Genomic DNA, 14,488 nt, shown 5'->3' on the forward strand with positions numbered 1-14,488 from the left:
GTGACGCCATTGGATCCATTTCCTCCGGGACAGGACCTGCACTTTACTGGGCTGGGATCAGGGCACCAGTTTGTCTTGGACAGGGCCTAGTCTGTACTGGGAGGGAGTCAGGAGATGCAGTTTGTACTGGGAGTGAGCCCAGTCTGTACTGGATTGTAACAGGAGTACACAGTTAACATGTGGAGGGATGCATTAGGAACTGAGAAGGGGTCCAAAGGATGCACTTTGTAGTGGCACAGGAAACTGTATGGGAGATGGCAAAGTGATGCAGTTTGTACTGAGATAAGAGCACATCTGAGCTGGGAGGGGTTCAGGAAATGCAGTTTGTACTGAGATGTGACCAGGTCTGTACTGGGAGGGGACAAATGGTTCCCAATTGTACTGTGTGGGGACCAGACTGTACTGGAATGAGATCCAGGCTGTACTGGGAGTGCATAAGGGGATCAAGTTTTCATTGAGACATGGCCTAATGTGTAGTAGGATGGATTAAAGGGATCCTGTTTGGACTGGGACAAGGCCCAGGCTGTACTGGGAGGGCATGAGGGTGTGCAGTTTGTACAGGGATGGATGCAGATGGCACTGGGAAGGAAGCCAGGGGATATATTCTGTGCTGGGATGGGACCCAGGCTGCAGTGCTAGAGGACAGTAGGATCCAATTTCTGCTGGGATGAGGCCACATCTGTACTGGGAGGGGTTTAAGGAACCATGTTTGGGCTGAGTCTATACTGGAAGAGGGTCAGGGTATCCAGTTTGGACTCTGAGGAGGTGCAGTGTGTAATGGGAGGGGGTTGGGGCATGAAGGCATAAGGAGACCTCCTGTTCGGATGGCAGTGCTGCCCAGCTCTGTCCCACAAGCAGCCCAGACCTGTGCCTGCCTGGAGTGCCAGCACTGCCACACAGCAGCACAGTGCCCAAGCTGCCAGAGCACCCAGGCCTTGTCCCAGCACAGAGGCACAGTGGGAGAGGGTGGAAGGGAAGGAAGAACAGCTGAGGACAGCCCAAGCTCTGGGGCTCCCTGGCACTGCTGCTGTGCTGGGACTCTGCCCCTCCACCTCTACACATAGGCACTGCCCTGATTTCCACAGAAGCCTTGGAGGAAGGAACTCAGAGAAACAACTCCCTGCAGGGTCCTTTATTATGTTCAGCACACACAGGGAGCACAGCTCCTCACATACACAGTCTCTGGGTCACATCAAACAGACCAACAAGGAACCAGAAATGGTCTGAAGAGAGATATTTGTGGGGAAACAACATTCTCACAAGGGGAACAGCACCAACAGCAGCCAGAACTTGAACAACCAGGCTGGGCCTGCACTGAGTGACATCAGAACTGCTCTGCAGGAGAAGACAAAGAGTTTATTGCTTCTGAAACCATCCAGGGATCAGTTGGCTCAGGGCAGCCTTGAGCTCCTGGTTCCTCAGGCTGTAGATGAGAGGGTTCACTGCTGGAGGCACCACTGAGTACAGAACTGACAAAACCAGGTCCAGGGACAGGGAGGAGACGGATGAAGGCTTCAGGTAGGCAATGGAGCCAGTGCTGAGAAACAGAGAGACCACAGCCAGGTGAGGGAGGCAGGTGGCAAAGGCTTTGTGGCGTCCCTGCTGAGACGGCATCCTCAGCACTGCCCTGAAGATCTGCACATAGGACACCACAATGAACACAAAGCAGAGAAAGATTAAACAGACACTGGCCACAAGAAGCCAAAGTTCCCTGAGGTAGGATGTGGAGCAGGAGAGCTTGAGGATCTGGGGGATTTCACAGAAGAACTGGTCCACAACATTGCCCTGGCAGAGGGGCAAGGAAAATGTATTGGCTGTGTGCAGCAGAGCAAAGAGAAAGCCACAGGCCCAGGCAGCTGCTGCCAGGTGGAGACAAACTCTGCTGCCCAGGAGGGTCTCATAGTGCAGGGGTCTGCAGATGGCAATGTAGCGATCGTAGGACATGGTGGTGAGGAGAAAATACTCTGCATCAATTAGGAATACTATAAAGAACAGTTGAAGAACACACCCAGCATAGGAGATGTCCCTGCTGTCCCTCAGGGAATTGGCCATGGATTTGGGGATAATGGTGGAGATGGTACCCAGGTCAAGGAGGGCGAGGTTGAGGAGGAAGAAGTACATGGGGGTGTGGAGGTGGTGGTCCCAGGCTATGGTGGTGATGATGAGGCCATTGCCCAGCAGGGCAGCCAGGTAGACGGCCAGGAAGAGGCAGAAGTGCAGGAGCTGCAGCTGCCTTGTGCCTGGGAATGGGAGGAGGAGGAAGTGGGTGATGGAGCTGCTGTTGGCCATCTGCTGCCTCTGGCCATGGAGACCTGTGCAAGGAGGGAAAGACAGAGACAAGTTAGGGCACACTTCTCTCAACCTCATTGTAAGCCCTGTCCCTGAGGTGCATGAGGAATGGATCAACTCATTCCCCATCACTACCAACCCAATGGCAGAATTCATGACAACTTCAAACACAGCAGGGACCCAGAATTGCCATGAAGATTCCTCTGGTGTCAGAACAGCAAGTGACCAACAGCCCAATCCCAGGTAATAAGAGTCACATGGAGAGGTGGAGAAACAGGGAGCAGGCCTGCAGTGCTACAGGGACAGTGAAGGGAAGAGAGAAAGGCAGAGGGGCTGGGGGTGAAGCCTTCTCCTTACCCAGCTCTGCTCACTGCTGCTCACAGGATGGAACTGAAGGGCTTTGGTCATCCTTCTGTGTGCACACTCCAGGAGCCTTCCGCTGAATGTCAGCTGCTGAGATGGAAATGCCTGCAGGAGCTACAGCAGTGACTTTTCCTCCAGCGAGCTCTCAGTCACTCTTCCAGTCCTGGACACCTCAAAGCAGTTTCTGCCTTCCTCATCTCCCTGAGATCCTCTGGCAGTGTCATCAGTCCTACTGTGCTGTGCAGAGGAGCTGCTCCTGGACAGACCTGTCTCTCTGCAGCGCTGCCTGCTTGCCAGCAACACCTTCCAGCCCAGGAGCCTGGCCTGGCTCAGCACAAAAGGACCAGCCCAGGTATTTAAAGGAGCCCTCTGGTGGCTTTGGTGCCATGTCCATGAACCTCAGAGACTGAGAAGCTGATGAAACCTCTCCAGAAGTCAAAGTCAGATTCAAACTCTGAAGTTTCTTCTACTCTTAATGGGTCCCAGTGAAGCATACTGGGAAAGGGTCCCCAGGGTCTGGTTAGAGCAGAAGGAGACAGTGGATGCAAGGGAAGCATCACTGGAGGCATTGAAGCATCTCCAGGCTGTGGTGAGAGCAGAGAACTGAGGCAGTGCTGACAGGTCAGGACAAGCAGCTCAAGGTGGCTCTGCTGCTGAGGAAACCTGGAGGGGTTTCACTGATCCAAAGGGCCAAGCCCTGACCCCCAGCCCCTGGCAAGGCAGATCCTGTCCCTCACCTGTGGCTCAGGTCTCTGATTCACCCTGTGAAATAATTTTCATCAGATGCTTTGTGCAATAAAAACCTCTCCAATTAGCTGCAAAAACTTTGACAATAATTAGAGGTTCAGCAGTATTTAATGAGCCCCATGGAGTATTTGGGGCTGATTACATCATCCTTAGGTACTGCCAGGAGACTCTGCCAAGGTACTGCCAAGAAGCCTCTCAAGAAGTCCAAGTCAGAAGCAAACTCCAAAGTACCTTGAAGCACTGATTGGCCTCACTGAGGCTGGTTACTGACAAAGGCTCCCCAGGGACTCGTTAGAGCAGCTTGTTAGAGGCCAGGATTGCAGGGAGACAAAGGCAAAGTGCAGGGGAGAAAAACTTGCCTTTGGTCTAGGAAGCAGAAAGGCCAAGCCCTGACCACTGCCCTTGGACTAGAAGAACCTCATAGCCTCAAAGCCAAGTTTCTCCTCACAGGCCTTGGTGGCAGAGGCACCTGCCAGAGCCAAGGGAATAAAGACCTTGGCCCTGTTGAGCCTCTCAGCCTTGCCAGGGCCCTTGGCCATCCCTACTGCAGCCTCTCCTACACTGTCCCATGCCTGCAGCTCTTTCCCTTCAGGCTGCTGACACCAATCCTGCTTCCCCATCCAGCTCTGCCCCTGCTATTTCCATCCCTTCCTTGAGCTGTCTCAGCTCTCCCTGCCATTTCCTGACATCTCTGGATGGCCTCATGCATAGCAGCTCTGCCCTTTGAGGGACATTTCTTTGGCCTCCTCTCCACTCTGAACCTTCCAAGCTGCACTTTCTGAAGGTTTTGGTCTCTTTCCACTCTCCAGAAGAGCTCCATCCTCTCTGAAACCACCCTTCAGCCATGTGCACACTGCTATGGCAGTGCCCTGAGCCTCCATTCAGCAGGCTGAAGCAGCCCAGCACTCAGCCTCTCCACAGAGATGTCAATCCCCATCCTGGGAAATCTCCTCTGCAGCCTCCCCAGTTCCTGGCTTCCCCTTTGGACTTCTGAACTCTGCACCCAGATACCAGGAATCCAGATGTGGCCACAGCAATGTTGAGTCTGGGGGAGGACAATTCCTGTGTCTGGCCACTTTTCTCCTGCCACAACCCATCTGCAGTTGGCCTTCTTCCCTGTGTGCAGGGTTTGTTCCATCCCAGGGCATTTGGAATAGGGAGAAGAACCTCAGGAAAGTCTTGCTCAGTATTGCTCTATGAAATGCAGACAGGCCTTAGGCCTGGTCCTTGAAATGGGAGCTTAGGAGAATACAGAGGCTTAGGGCCTGCTCTTGAAGGCAACATTTGCCCCAGCTCTTCCCAGAGAGGTCCTTGCTGTCCCCTGTTCTGCTCCCTCAAGCAGACCAGCACTCACACATGCCCTGCACTATAACAGCCATGTAAACAAAGGGGAACAAGCTCAGGGTTAGTGCTCCAACCAACTTCTTGAGACTGAAGCCCAAGTCAGGAATCCACAACCATAGCCAGGCCCAGAGCTCTGAGAAGCCCCAGGTGGTGTCTTCCTTTTGCACTCCATGCAGAATCTGCTTGGTTCCCATATCTCACTGATCACAGAATGGGCTGGGCTGGAAGGGACCTCCAAAGGTTATCTTGTTCAACCTTCCCAGGGACATCCTCAACTAGATCAGGTTGCCCAGAGCCCTGTCAAGCCTCACCTTGAATCTCTCCAGGGATGGGACCCCAACCCCCTCCCTGGGCAACCTGTTCCAGTGTTCCATTACCCTCATGGGGCAGAACTTGTGCTGGCTCCTCCTTCCTGCACAATCCTGCTTTGTTCCCATCTCTCACCCATGTCTATGGATCTCCTTCCTCTCTGATCCATGGAAACACAACACCTTGTGTTCAGTGCTGTGCCCATTCCTCCTTCTGAGGCAAAGACCATGCCTGGAGCCATTTCCTCCTGAGCAGCTCTTTCTGCAACCTGTTTCCCTCCTCCCTGGGAAGCTGATCCTGCACCTGCAGTCCTATTCCAGAGGACTGGGAGAGCAGAGATCTTCACCATGGCCTTTTCTGCTTCACTTTCTCCTGAGCAAGGCAGAAACCATCAAGCTAAGCTGTGCCAAGCAGAGGCCCTTTCCTTTGCAGCATTGTTTCATTTGTGCCATTTCACATCTCCTTGGACCCAACTTTGAGTCTCTCACTGATCAGCCACAGTTGTATTTGGGAGCACAGCCCCAGGGGCACAGATTCCTGACCAGCTGAGGGTTAATCTTTTCCTGCCTTTTCTGCCACATCTCCAAGACTTTCCCTTCCTCCTGGTGCTGCCCACCCTGTGTGTTTGTTCCTTATTATTGGATGGGGACTGCCTGGATGGATGCACAGCCTGAGTGTTTTTCCCACAGAGGTGCCTTGACTTCAGGCAGTCAATGTTTGCTAATCAGTTAGGTTGCATCTCTGGACACATTTGGAATGTCTCTTCTTTGGATCAGGAGCCTCTTCCATCCCCATCCTGTGCTTCTAATTCTGGATTATCCTTAAGGGAAGTGTTCATCCACAAGCTCAACAGGAGCCACCAGTGTGCACTTGCAGCCCAGAGAGCAAACTGTATCCTGGGCTGCAGCAAGAGCAATGTGGCCAGCAGGGCCAGGGAGGTGATTCTCCCACTCTGCTCCACCCTGGTGAGACCCCACCTGGAGCTCTGTGTCCAGTTCTGGAGCATCTATTACAAGAAGGATCTGTAGGGGCTGGAAGGTGTCCAGAGAAGGACCATGGGGCTGAGTAGAGGGCTGGAGCTGCTCTGCTATGAGGACAGACTGAAGGAGTTGGGGCTGTTCAGCTTCGGGAAGAGAAGGCTCCATGGAGTCCTTCTTGTGGCCTTCCAGTATCTGAAGGAGGCTACAAGAAAGCTGGGGAGGGACTTCTTAGGGTGTTGGGTAGGGATAGGACTGGGAGAGAATGGAGCAAAACTTGAAGTGGGGAGATTCAGATTGGATGTTAGGAAGAAATTCTTCCCCATGAGGGTGGAGAGACACTGGAACAGGTTGCCCAGGGAGGTGGTGGAAGTCTCATCCCTGGTGGCTTTGAAAGCCATGCTGGATGTGGCTGTGAGCAACCTGATCTGGTGTGAGGTGTCCCTGCCCATGGGAGGGGGCTTCGAGCTGGATGATCCTTGAGGTCCCTTCCAACCCTGACAATTCTGTGATTCTCAGTATGTCCAAGAGGTATTATCAGGTACTGGAATTCCAGTGAATGCCCTCCCCCCTCCAGCCCTTCCTTAGGGCTCTCAGGGCAGTTGGTGCACCCCCAGCAGTTGCTCTCATCAGCTCTCTCTGTTGTGTTCTGTGTCCATCCAGAATGGACATTTGCTACCAAGGGCTTTCTTTCTAGATTCAGGTGATGAGATTTTCAGTTCCCTTTCTCCTTCTCTTCAGTCTGGTGTTCCTTCTCCTGCACTAGTGCCTGCTGGGACAGGATCCCTGTGATTAAGAGGAACCCACTGGCAATTTCTGGGGAGCCTCAGATTCACTAGAGGTGATCTGCACCATGCAATGTCCAGAGCAATGTGAACCCTACAGCACTCAAGGGACGAAATAGTTAGAGAGCAGCCCCTTGAAGGACCTGGGAGTTCTGGTGGGCAGCAAGTTCTGCATGGGACAGCAATGTGCCCTGGTGGCCAAGAAGGCCGATGGGATCCTGGGATGCATTTGGAAGAGTGTGGTCAGCAGATCCAGGGAGGTTCTCCTCCCCCTCTACTCTGCCCTGGGGAGGCCCCACCTGGAATATTGCATCCAGTTCTGGGCTCCCCAGTTCCAGAGGGACAGGGATCTGCTGCAGAGGCTGTGAGGATGCTGAAGGGACTGCAGCACTGCCTGATGAGGAGAGGCTGAGAGGCCTTGGGCTGTTTAATCTGGAGAGGAGAAGGCTGAGAGGGCATCTGATCAATGTTTATCAATATCTGAGGGCTGGGGGTCAGGAGGCAAGAGGCAGGGACAGCCTCTGATCACTTGTGCCCTGGGATAGGACAAGGGGCAATGGATGGAAACTGCAGCACAGGAAGTTCCACTTCAACAGCAGGAAGAAGTTCTTTACTGTAAGGCTGACAGAGCCCTGGAACAGGCTGCCCAGAGAGGTTGTGGAGTCTCCTTCTCTGGAGACTTGCCAGCCCTGTCTGGATGTGTTCCTGTGAGACCTGCACTAGATTCTATGGTCCTGTTCTGGCAGGGGGACTCAGAGATCTCCAGAGGTCCCTTCCAACCCCTAACATCCTGTCACCTGTGACCCTGTGAATTGTCACAGGGCTCTGAATCCAAAGGAGATCCCAGTAGGAAATACCAAGGCTCCAGCTACAAATCATGAAGTCTGTCTGAGCTTCATCTTCAAGGATCCTTCTGAAGTCACCTTCCACTGCCCCCTTGGGCTCTTCTGGGCTCTCAGCTAATGCATCCATGTGGCAAGTCCAGCTGCCTTCAAAGCAGTGTAAGTTGTTCACAGAAGCTGAGAGGCTCTTTCCATTTCACTTGGAGGGCTCCTGATTGTCATGGGTTGAGTTGACTCTGCTGCTGTTATCCAGACCATGCTGCAGCCATGCCAGCCTCAGAAATGAAAGTGCTGGCTGGAGCAAAGGATGATGGGGCTTGAAGTTCAGATTGCACCATGGGAGGCTCCCTGTTCCAGTTGCTGCTTCTGGGTCCTGGGATTTTTTGGGTGTTGGCTGCTCTGCTGGGATGGCAGTGGGACAGGGAGGGGTAGGGGAGCAGCTCCCTGGTTTGGGCTTTTGCCTTGCTTGCTGCTGCTTGCCGCTGCTTTCCACTGTGCCTTTTCTGCACACAGGCTGAGGTCACTGTACTTTTGTATTCTGATGATCTGATTTGCTCAGGAAACTCTTCTCTCATTTGTTTCTGTATCAACACAAAGAGGTTTTGTGTGGTGTTCTTTCCCCCCAGTTCTGTGTTGGGGGAGGCAGAGAGCTTAAGCTGCTGGTTCAGCTGAACCCATTACATTCTTTCTCTGGAGCCCAACGTTGGGCAGGAAAGCAGCTGCCTTAATGAGGACAGATTTTGGCAGGATTGAGGCAACAAAAAGAGAGGAGAAGAGAAGAGGATTCAATTAAGGCTTGAGGCTTGTCAACAGAGTTAGAAAGAAATTTTCTTTCCTGTGGTGTGTTCACTTTGTTGATGGATTTTCTTTGGGGGGTCTGATGAGCTGCAGTCCTGTTTGTACTGTTGATGGTGCTGAGTATTAGCTTAGGGCAATGGCTCAGAGCTGTGCTGTCCACTGCTGGGCAGCTTGCTCTGGTTTCATCCAAAGCAATACAGGACACTCCCAAGGAAACCACTGTGAGATCTGCCCAGATACTGGATGCTGAGGAGTGACAGGGGGTGGGGGAGGGAAGGGGCAAATTCTTAGGCTGGTGGTCACCTCTGATGCTTTGGAATTTCAGCCCTGAGCAAGTGCAAAATCCTCCCCACCTGGGGAAAGGCTTGGGGAAAGCCTGTTGTTCCTGAGAGACAGAAATCACTGCAATGTATTTGGGCCTGGCCCATGCCTCTCAAGCCCTGCTCATCACTGTGCAGAGGGCTCAGGGACAAGAGAAGGTCTCTGGACCTACAGACAGTGCCACAGGCATGGCAGCTGTGTCAGAGAAGCAGCCTGTGCCAGGATCAGCTGCCCCTCATAGTGAATGGTGCTTATGACCAGGATTGTGCCCCAAATATTACCAGAACATGCTTCTGTGTGTGTGACTCAAACCCCCTTTGTCCTCCCTCCCTTCTGGAGTTGGGCGGGGGCACCTTGGCACCACTGAGTCCAGGTCAACAATCTGCCTGGGCATGTTTCCACCCCTGTGGCAAACAAGGCCCAGGCTACATGTTTGTTTGCCCTGTTTACGGCATGTGCTTATGCTCATTTGGCAAAGTATCAGCTGATTGGTTAATTATTGTGTTAGCAGTGGGTGCTGACTGGAGCAGTATTCTTTGGGGCAAATGGTAAATAGGAGTTGTTTGGTAAACAAGTGCCCCCCACGCTGGTGCTCGTGCACAGGACTTGAAGCAGCTCCAGAAGGCCTCGCTGCACATTGCCACTGTTGCCCGGCTGGGGGCAGTGCCGTGGAGCGTGGGGTCAACTGCCGCATGAGCCATCGCCACGGGAGGAAACCATGGCAGCCCCTGTGCACCACCGGTCCTGAAGCGCTCCAGCCCCCAGAGCGGGGAACCTTTGCCAGGTGCTGCGCGTCGTGGAGCCAGCGGCAAAAGCCTCTGAAGCTTCCCCTGGGAGGCTCCAGGACCTTTGTGCTCTGGGAGAAGCAGCAACCCCGTGGCACAGCCACGCGGTCGGCGCCGTTCTCTAGTTCCTCATGAGGGCACAGCCGTGCTGCGCTGTCAGGACTCTAAACACATCACCAAGGAAAGATTTCATGAGGTTCTCAGCTCGTGAGGAAGCCAAACCTTTGCTTTATAGAATTTGGGTTCAGGTAGTGCTGAAACTGTCCTGGGTTGAGGGTTTGCCGGTCACCGACCAACCCCTCCCCCGCTGCTTTTCCAATCAGTTTCAACTCTAAATTCTAGAACTCATTTGGTTCCTCTGAAGTGCCCAGGCACAAACGTTCTGCAGAGGTGGTTCCACCAACCCAATACTGCTGCCTGTGAATAGAAACTAAATCCCCTGCTGCATAGTTTGTATATCAATAGACTACCAATATATCTATTCATTGATATCCTTGCTGCTCATTCCCCAGGGCACATCTGCAACACTCCTGTAGGGAAAAAGAAGTTTACAAGGAAAGCAGCTGATCCTGCAAAGGACCAGGAGGGATCAGGGTTCCCATGGGAACAAGAGAAAGAGCCACGGCTGCTGGCTTGGTTCTTATCTCTGGCTTTGGAAGATGACCAAGGACAAACAGTGGATGAAACAAGCAGCAGGCCCCAGCAAGGCAAAGGACATCTCTGCTCCTCTGTCCAGGCCTGTGTTTCAGCTGTGAAGGAACTGTCCCAGGAGTTCCATCAGCTCCAGAAGAAGTTTTTGTTCCCCACCTGTACAGTCCTGTGTTTCAGCCAGGAGGAGCAGCTGCTCCCCTGTCCAAGGGAGAGAATCTGGGAGGCACACACCACAGCACACCCTCTGCTTTACTTGTGTGACCATGGGGAGGATGTGAGGAAGTGGAAAGGAAAACCCAATCCAGTCCTGGCTGCAGGAGTCTGTGACTTACAAGGGAATTGTCCCCCCAGAGATGCTGCCTCAGTTTCCAGTGGGAAATGGCCTAAGAAGAGCAGGGAAGTTGAAACTGCTTCTGGTCCTCCTGAAGGGACTCCCAAAGCATCTTCACAAGATACAAGGGACCCAAGGCAGAATTAGAGGGGCTCTGCCTCCAAGCAGATGGAATGGAGAGACAAATTGGTTTGTTGGACTGTACAGAACCAATGGCCTGGCAAGTTGAACCCATGAGAGGATAAAGCTTTAGTAGATACAGGTGCCCAGAGTGCTCTGACACCACCATACCATGAGGGGTGGAACCCATCTGTGTTTCTGATGTGACAGGAGGATCCCCACACCTGGATGTGTTGGAAGCTGAGTACTGGGATGCAAGCCACAGTTTGCTTTCACTTGGAGGCATGAAAGGAGTCACTGGGCTCGATTGTCCCAGAGCTGGAAACACAGCTCCAACATTTGCAGCATTTGGACTGGGCATGGACTGATCCAGACTGTCCTGGAACAGAGTGGAACTGCAGAGCACCTGCAGTGAGCAGCCCTCTGGGTACTGCAAAGCAACCTCCTGTGGAGTGAGAATGGACAGTGCCTGAGGTGTGCTGTTGATTGCTGCTGGGCATGGTGCAGGTGGCACAGAATGAGGGCTTGGCAATATCAAAGGTTAAGTTGAAAATTTGCTGCCATTACTCCATCCTGCCTCATGTCACCTTCACAGGGACAGTGCTGGCTGGAGCAAAGGACTACAGGGCTTGAAGTTCAGATGGCAACATGAGAGGCTTCCTGTTCTGTTTGCTGCTGTTGGGTTCTGGCTCTCAGGTGCTGATTCTTTGCTGAGGGGCAGGGCTGCAGGGGTTTAACTCCTGGCTGCTGCTGCTCACTGCTGTGCTTCTTTCTGCAAACAGCCTCAGGTCAGTGTGTATTATGGGATCTCCTTTGGATTCAACTCTTTTGATCTTATCTCAAGTCCTTATCCCAGCCCAGAGGGTTTTTTGATTCATGTGTGTTATTTTTCCCTTCCTTCTGTTTTGGGGGGGAACAGGCAGCTTAACCTCTTCTCAGCTCTTCAACCTGTTCCAGCCCGAGTGGAAAGCCAACAGAAGCTTTCTGAGTTCTTCCAAAGATCTCCATGAGCTTCCCCCTACACCCTCCAAAGATCCCTAGAGTCAGTCCTAGGACCATCCAAATCCCAAACACCTAAGATCACCTGAAAGCCCCTGAAGAATGCCTCTGAGATGCCCCTCAAGACTTCTCTGAGAGCTTCATTTTCCCCTCCCTGAACAGGGCACACAGCTCCACCCCATCCCTTGGGAGGAAATGCCCCCAAAATTCAGGCATTGAGGCAGGGATATCTGAAATAAAAGCAAACAGACAGGATTTGGGTAACTTTTGGGTTTTATTGACATGATTGGTGAATATACAGAGAGGATTTCTTACCCCAGGGAGACACAAAGCATTGGGGAAGAACCAGACAGACCCTGGCAAAGCCCTTCCCAGCTTCACTGGGAGCTCCAGCTGAGCCAACTGAGCACTGTAATTGTTCTCATTAGCAACAATTGGTGTTCAGAAGGGCAGGAGGTGTTTGTTGCTGCTGGTGTCCCCAGTCCCTGAGAACTGCAAAGGAAAAAGAGATGATTTTGATGCTGGAAAGGCCCTCAAAGATGGGTCACGATTACCCAACAGATTTTAGGTGGATTTATGCCTCCCCTCCAGTGCAGGCTGCTCTCAGTTGTGGGTGCAGCGGTGACTGCTGAGGGATCGCTTCTGGGTGAAACTGACCGCAAGCGCCACACGTGAAGGGCATCTCACCAGTGTGGGTGCGGCGGTGCCGAGTGAGACTTTGGCGCCATCTGAAGCTCTTCCCACAGTCAGCACAGGTGAAAGGTTTATCACCGGTGTGGGTGCGGTGGTGCTCAGTGAGAGTGCTCCTGTGTCTGAAGGCCTGGCCACACTCAGCACAGCTGAAAGACTTATCACCAGTGTGCACGCGACGATGATCGATGAAGCCTGCCGCCTGGGTGAAGCTCTTGCCGCAGTCAGCACAGCTGTATGGCTACTCACCATTATGGATGAGTTGGTGCCGGATGTATCGATTACTCGTGGTGAAGCTCTTGCCACACTCAGCACAGGGGAACAGGTGCTCTCCAGTGTGGATGCGGCGATGGATGGTGAGAGTGGACCTGTGTTTGAAGCTCTTGCCGCAGTCCCTGCAGGTGAAGGCCTTCTCACTGCTGTGGGTGAGGTGGTGTTGCCTAAGATGAGAGAGCTGTCTGAAGCGCTTGCCACAGCTGTCACAAGAGAAGGGCTTCTCTCCAGTGTGAGTGAGGCAGTGCTGGGTGAGCTCGCCGCGCAGGGTAAAGCGCTGACCGCAGTCAGCACAGGTGAAAGGTTTCTCTCCAGTGTGGGTGCGGCGGTGCTGGGTGAGATGACCGCGCTGGGTGAAGCTCTGGCCACAGTCCACACAGAAGAAGGGCTTCTCTCCAGTGTGGGTGCGGCGGTGCCGAGTGAGAGTGCCGCGCCGGGTGAAGCTCTGGCCGCAGTCAGCACATGTGAAAGGTTTCTCTCCAGTGTGGGTGCGGCGGTGCTGGATGAGCTCAGAGTTCCAGCGGAACCTCTTGCCACAGTCACCACAAACGAAGGGCCGGGTGCCAGGCTGCGGGCAGTGGTGCTTCACTAGCTCTGAGCTACCTGGGAAGCTCTGCCCACACTCAGGGCACTGATTCAGCTCTTTGGGTGACACTGAGGGACCTGCTCTGGCTTCATCCTCCTCCATACATTCCTCCCCCTCATCCTGGTCACCTTCATCATCATTATCCTCCTCTTCATAGTTGTCATTCTCAGCATCATCCTCCATCTTCTCCTCTTTTTCCTCCTCATCCTCCTCTACCTTGGCACTGCACATTGGCTTCTCCAACTTGATCTCTGGGTGCTGCTTCTCCTCCCAGCTCTTGTCTGGGTCCTTCTGTGAGGCCATGCTGTGGCAGGAAGGGGTCACAGCTCTGCAATAGGGAAGATGGAAGCACCTGAGCCCAGGACCTCAAACCCTCAGATCCTGCCTGGGTCATGACACTCCCTGACTCCCAACACCCAGCTAGAGGAGAGAATGCAGAGGGGACCTCAAACCCTCAGTTTCTGCCACAGTGTGGGTTCAGACCTTTAATACCTGTACTGAGACCCCAGGTTCCTGTGATCAGTGCCCTGAGGTTCCCTGGGGCTTACCAGTGGTCCCATTCTCCTCGAGCCTGGTGGCATTGGCAGGGGGGATCCTGGCCCAATCTCTCCTGGTTCAGGCAATGGAGGCAGCAGCATTGACCAAGGAAGAACAAACCACCTTCAACCTTCTCCCACCACCCACCACATCCGAACCCCAGTCACCTCCTGCCACACAACTGACCCCCACAAGCCTGGGGAGTTCCTAAACTCCAACACCTGATGTGCCTCAGGACCCCTGGAGGGATGTAATGTGGTGGGCAGGAGGAGGTGGAAGAGGCTGGGAGGTGCCCTGGGACTCTAGGATTCTGGGGGCTGGGGTCCTGCTGTTGCCCCACTCTGGGTTTCTTATCTGCAGGGCTGCTCCAAGGGACAGATCTGCAAACTCTGCTTTTCCACAGCACACAGGGGCAGGGATGATGGAGAGAGAGGGACACAACTCCTGCCACAGAGAAGCAAAGGTCTCAGAGAGGACTGACCTGCAATGGATGGCTCAGCACTGCCCAGGACCAGGCAGCACAGCTCAGCCTTGCTGGGGGCAGCTCCCAAGCCCAGCAGCACAGCCACAGCACACAGACAGGGCTGCTCAAGATGGGAGGCCTCAACAAGTGCAGACTCAGCTCCTTGCTGCAGCTGCAGGCCAGCACCACAACACAGCTGCCTCCACACAGCCTCTCCCAGGCATTGCCTAAAGCTTCCTCCCACTGCCTACCCAGGCACCCACCACACCCACTCTGTG

At 53.6% G+C, this 14,488-nt stretch overlaps 1 protein-coding gene and 1 pseudogene across 1 annotated transcript; both read right to left on the reverse strand.

The window, feature by feature from the left end:
• Nucleotides 1-13,177, reverse strand: part of LOC137454428 (zinc finger protein 135-like) — a 70,103-nt pseudogene extending 56,926 nt beyond the window's left edge.
• LOC137454399 (olfactory receptor 14A16-like) lies at nucleotides 1,055-2,289 on the reverse strand. Its single transcript, XM_068164441.1, has 2 exons — nucleotides 1,383-2,289; nucleotides 1,055-1,089 (listed from the first exon to the last, which is right to left on the reverse strand). The coding sequence occupies exons 1-2, from the start codon at nucleotides 2,287-2,289 to the stop codon at nucleotides 1,055-1,057; spliced, it is 942 nt and encodes a 313-aa protein (XP_068020542.1).
• Nucleotides 13,178-14,488: the final 1,311 nt, after the last annotated feature.

This window comes from Melanerpes formicivorus, unplaced genomic scaffold, assembly GCF_026170545.1.
Source record: "Melanerpes formicivorus ecotype bairdi unplaced genomic scaffold, bMelFor1.0.p_v2 SCAF_80, whole genome shotgun sequence".
Lineage (NCBI taxonomy): Eukaryota > Metazoa > Chordata > Aves > Piciformes > Picidae > Melanerpes > Melanerpes formicivorus.

Bases quoted from the DNA above. Each gene is read 5' to 3' on its own strand.
- LOC137454399 (XM_068164441.1), bottom strand. From the start codon at position 2,289: ATGGCCAACAGCAGCTCCATCACCCACTTCCTCCTCCTCCCATTCCCA. The intron at 1,090-1,382 runs TCCCTGGATGGT...CCTTCCTCCAAG, and splicing joins GGCTGCCCTGAGCCAACTGA to GCTTCTGTGGAAATCAGGGC.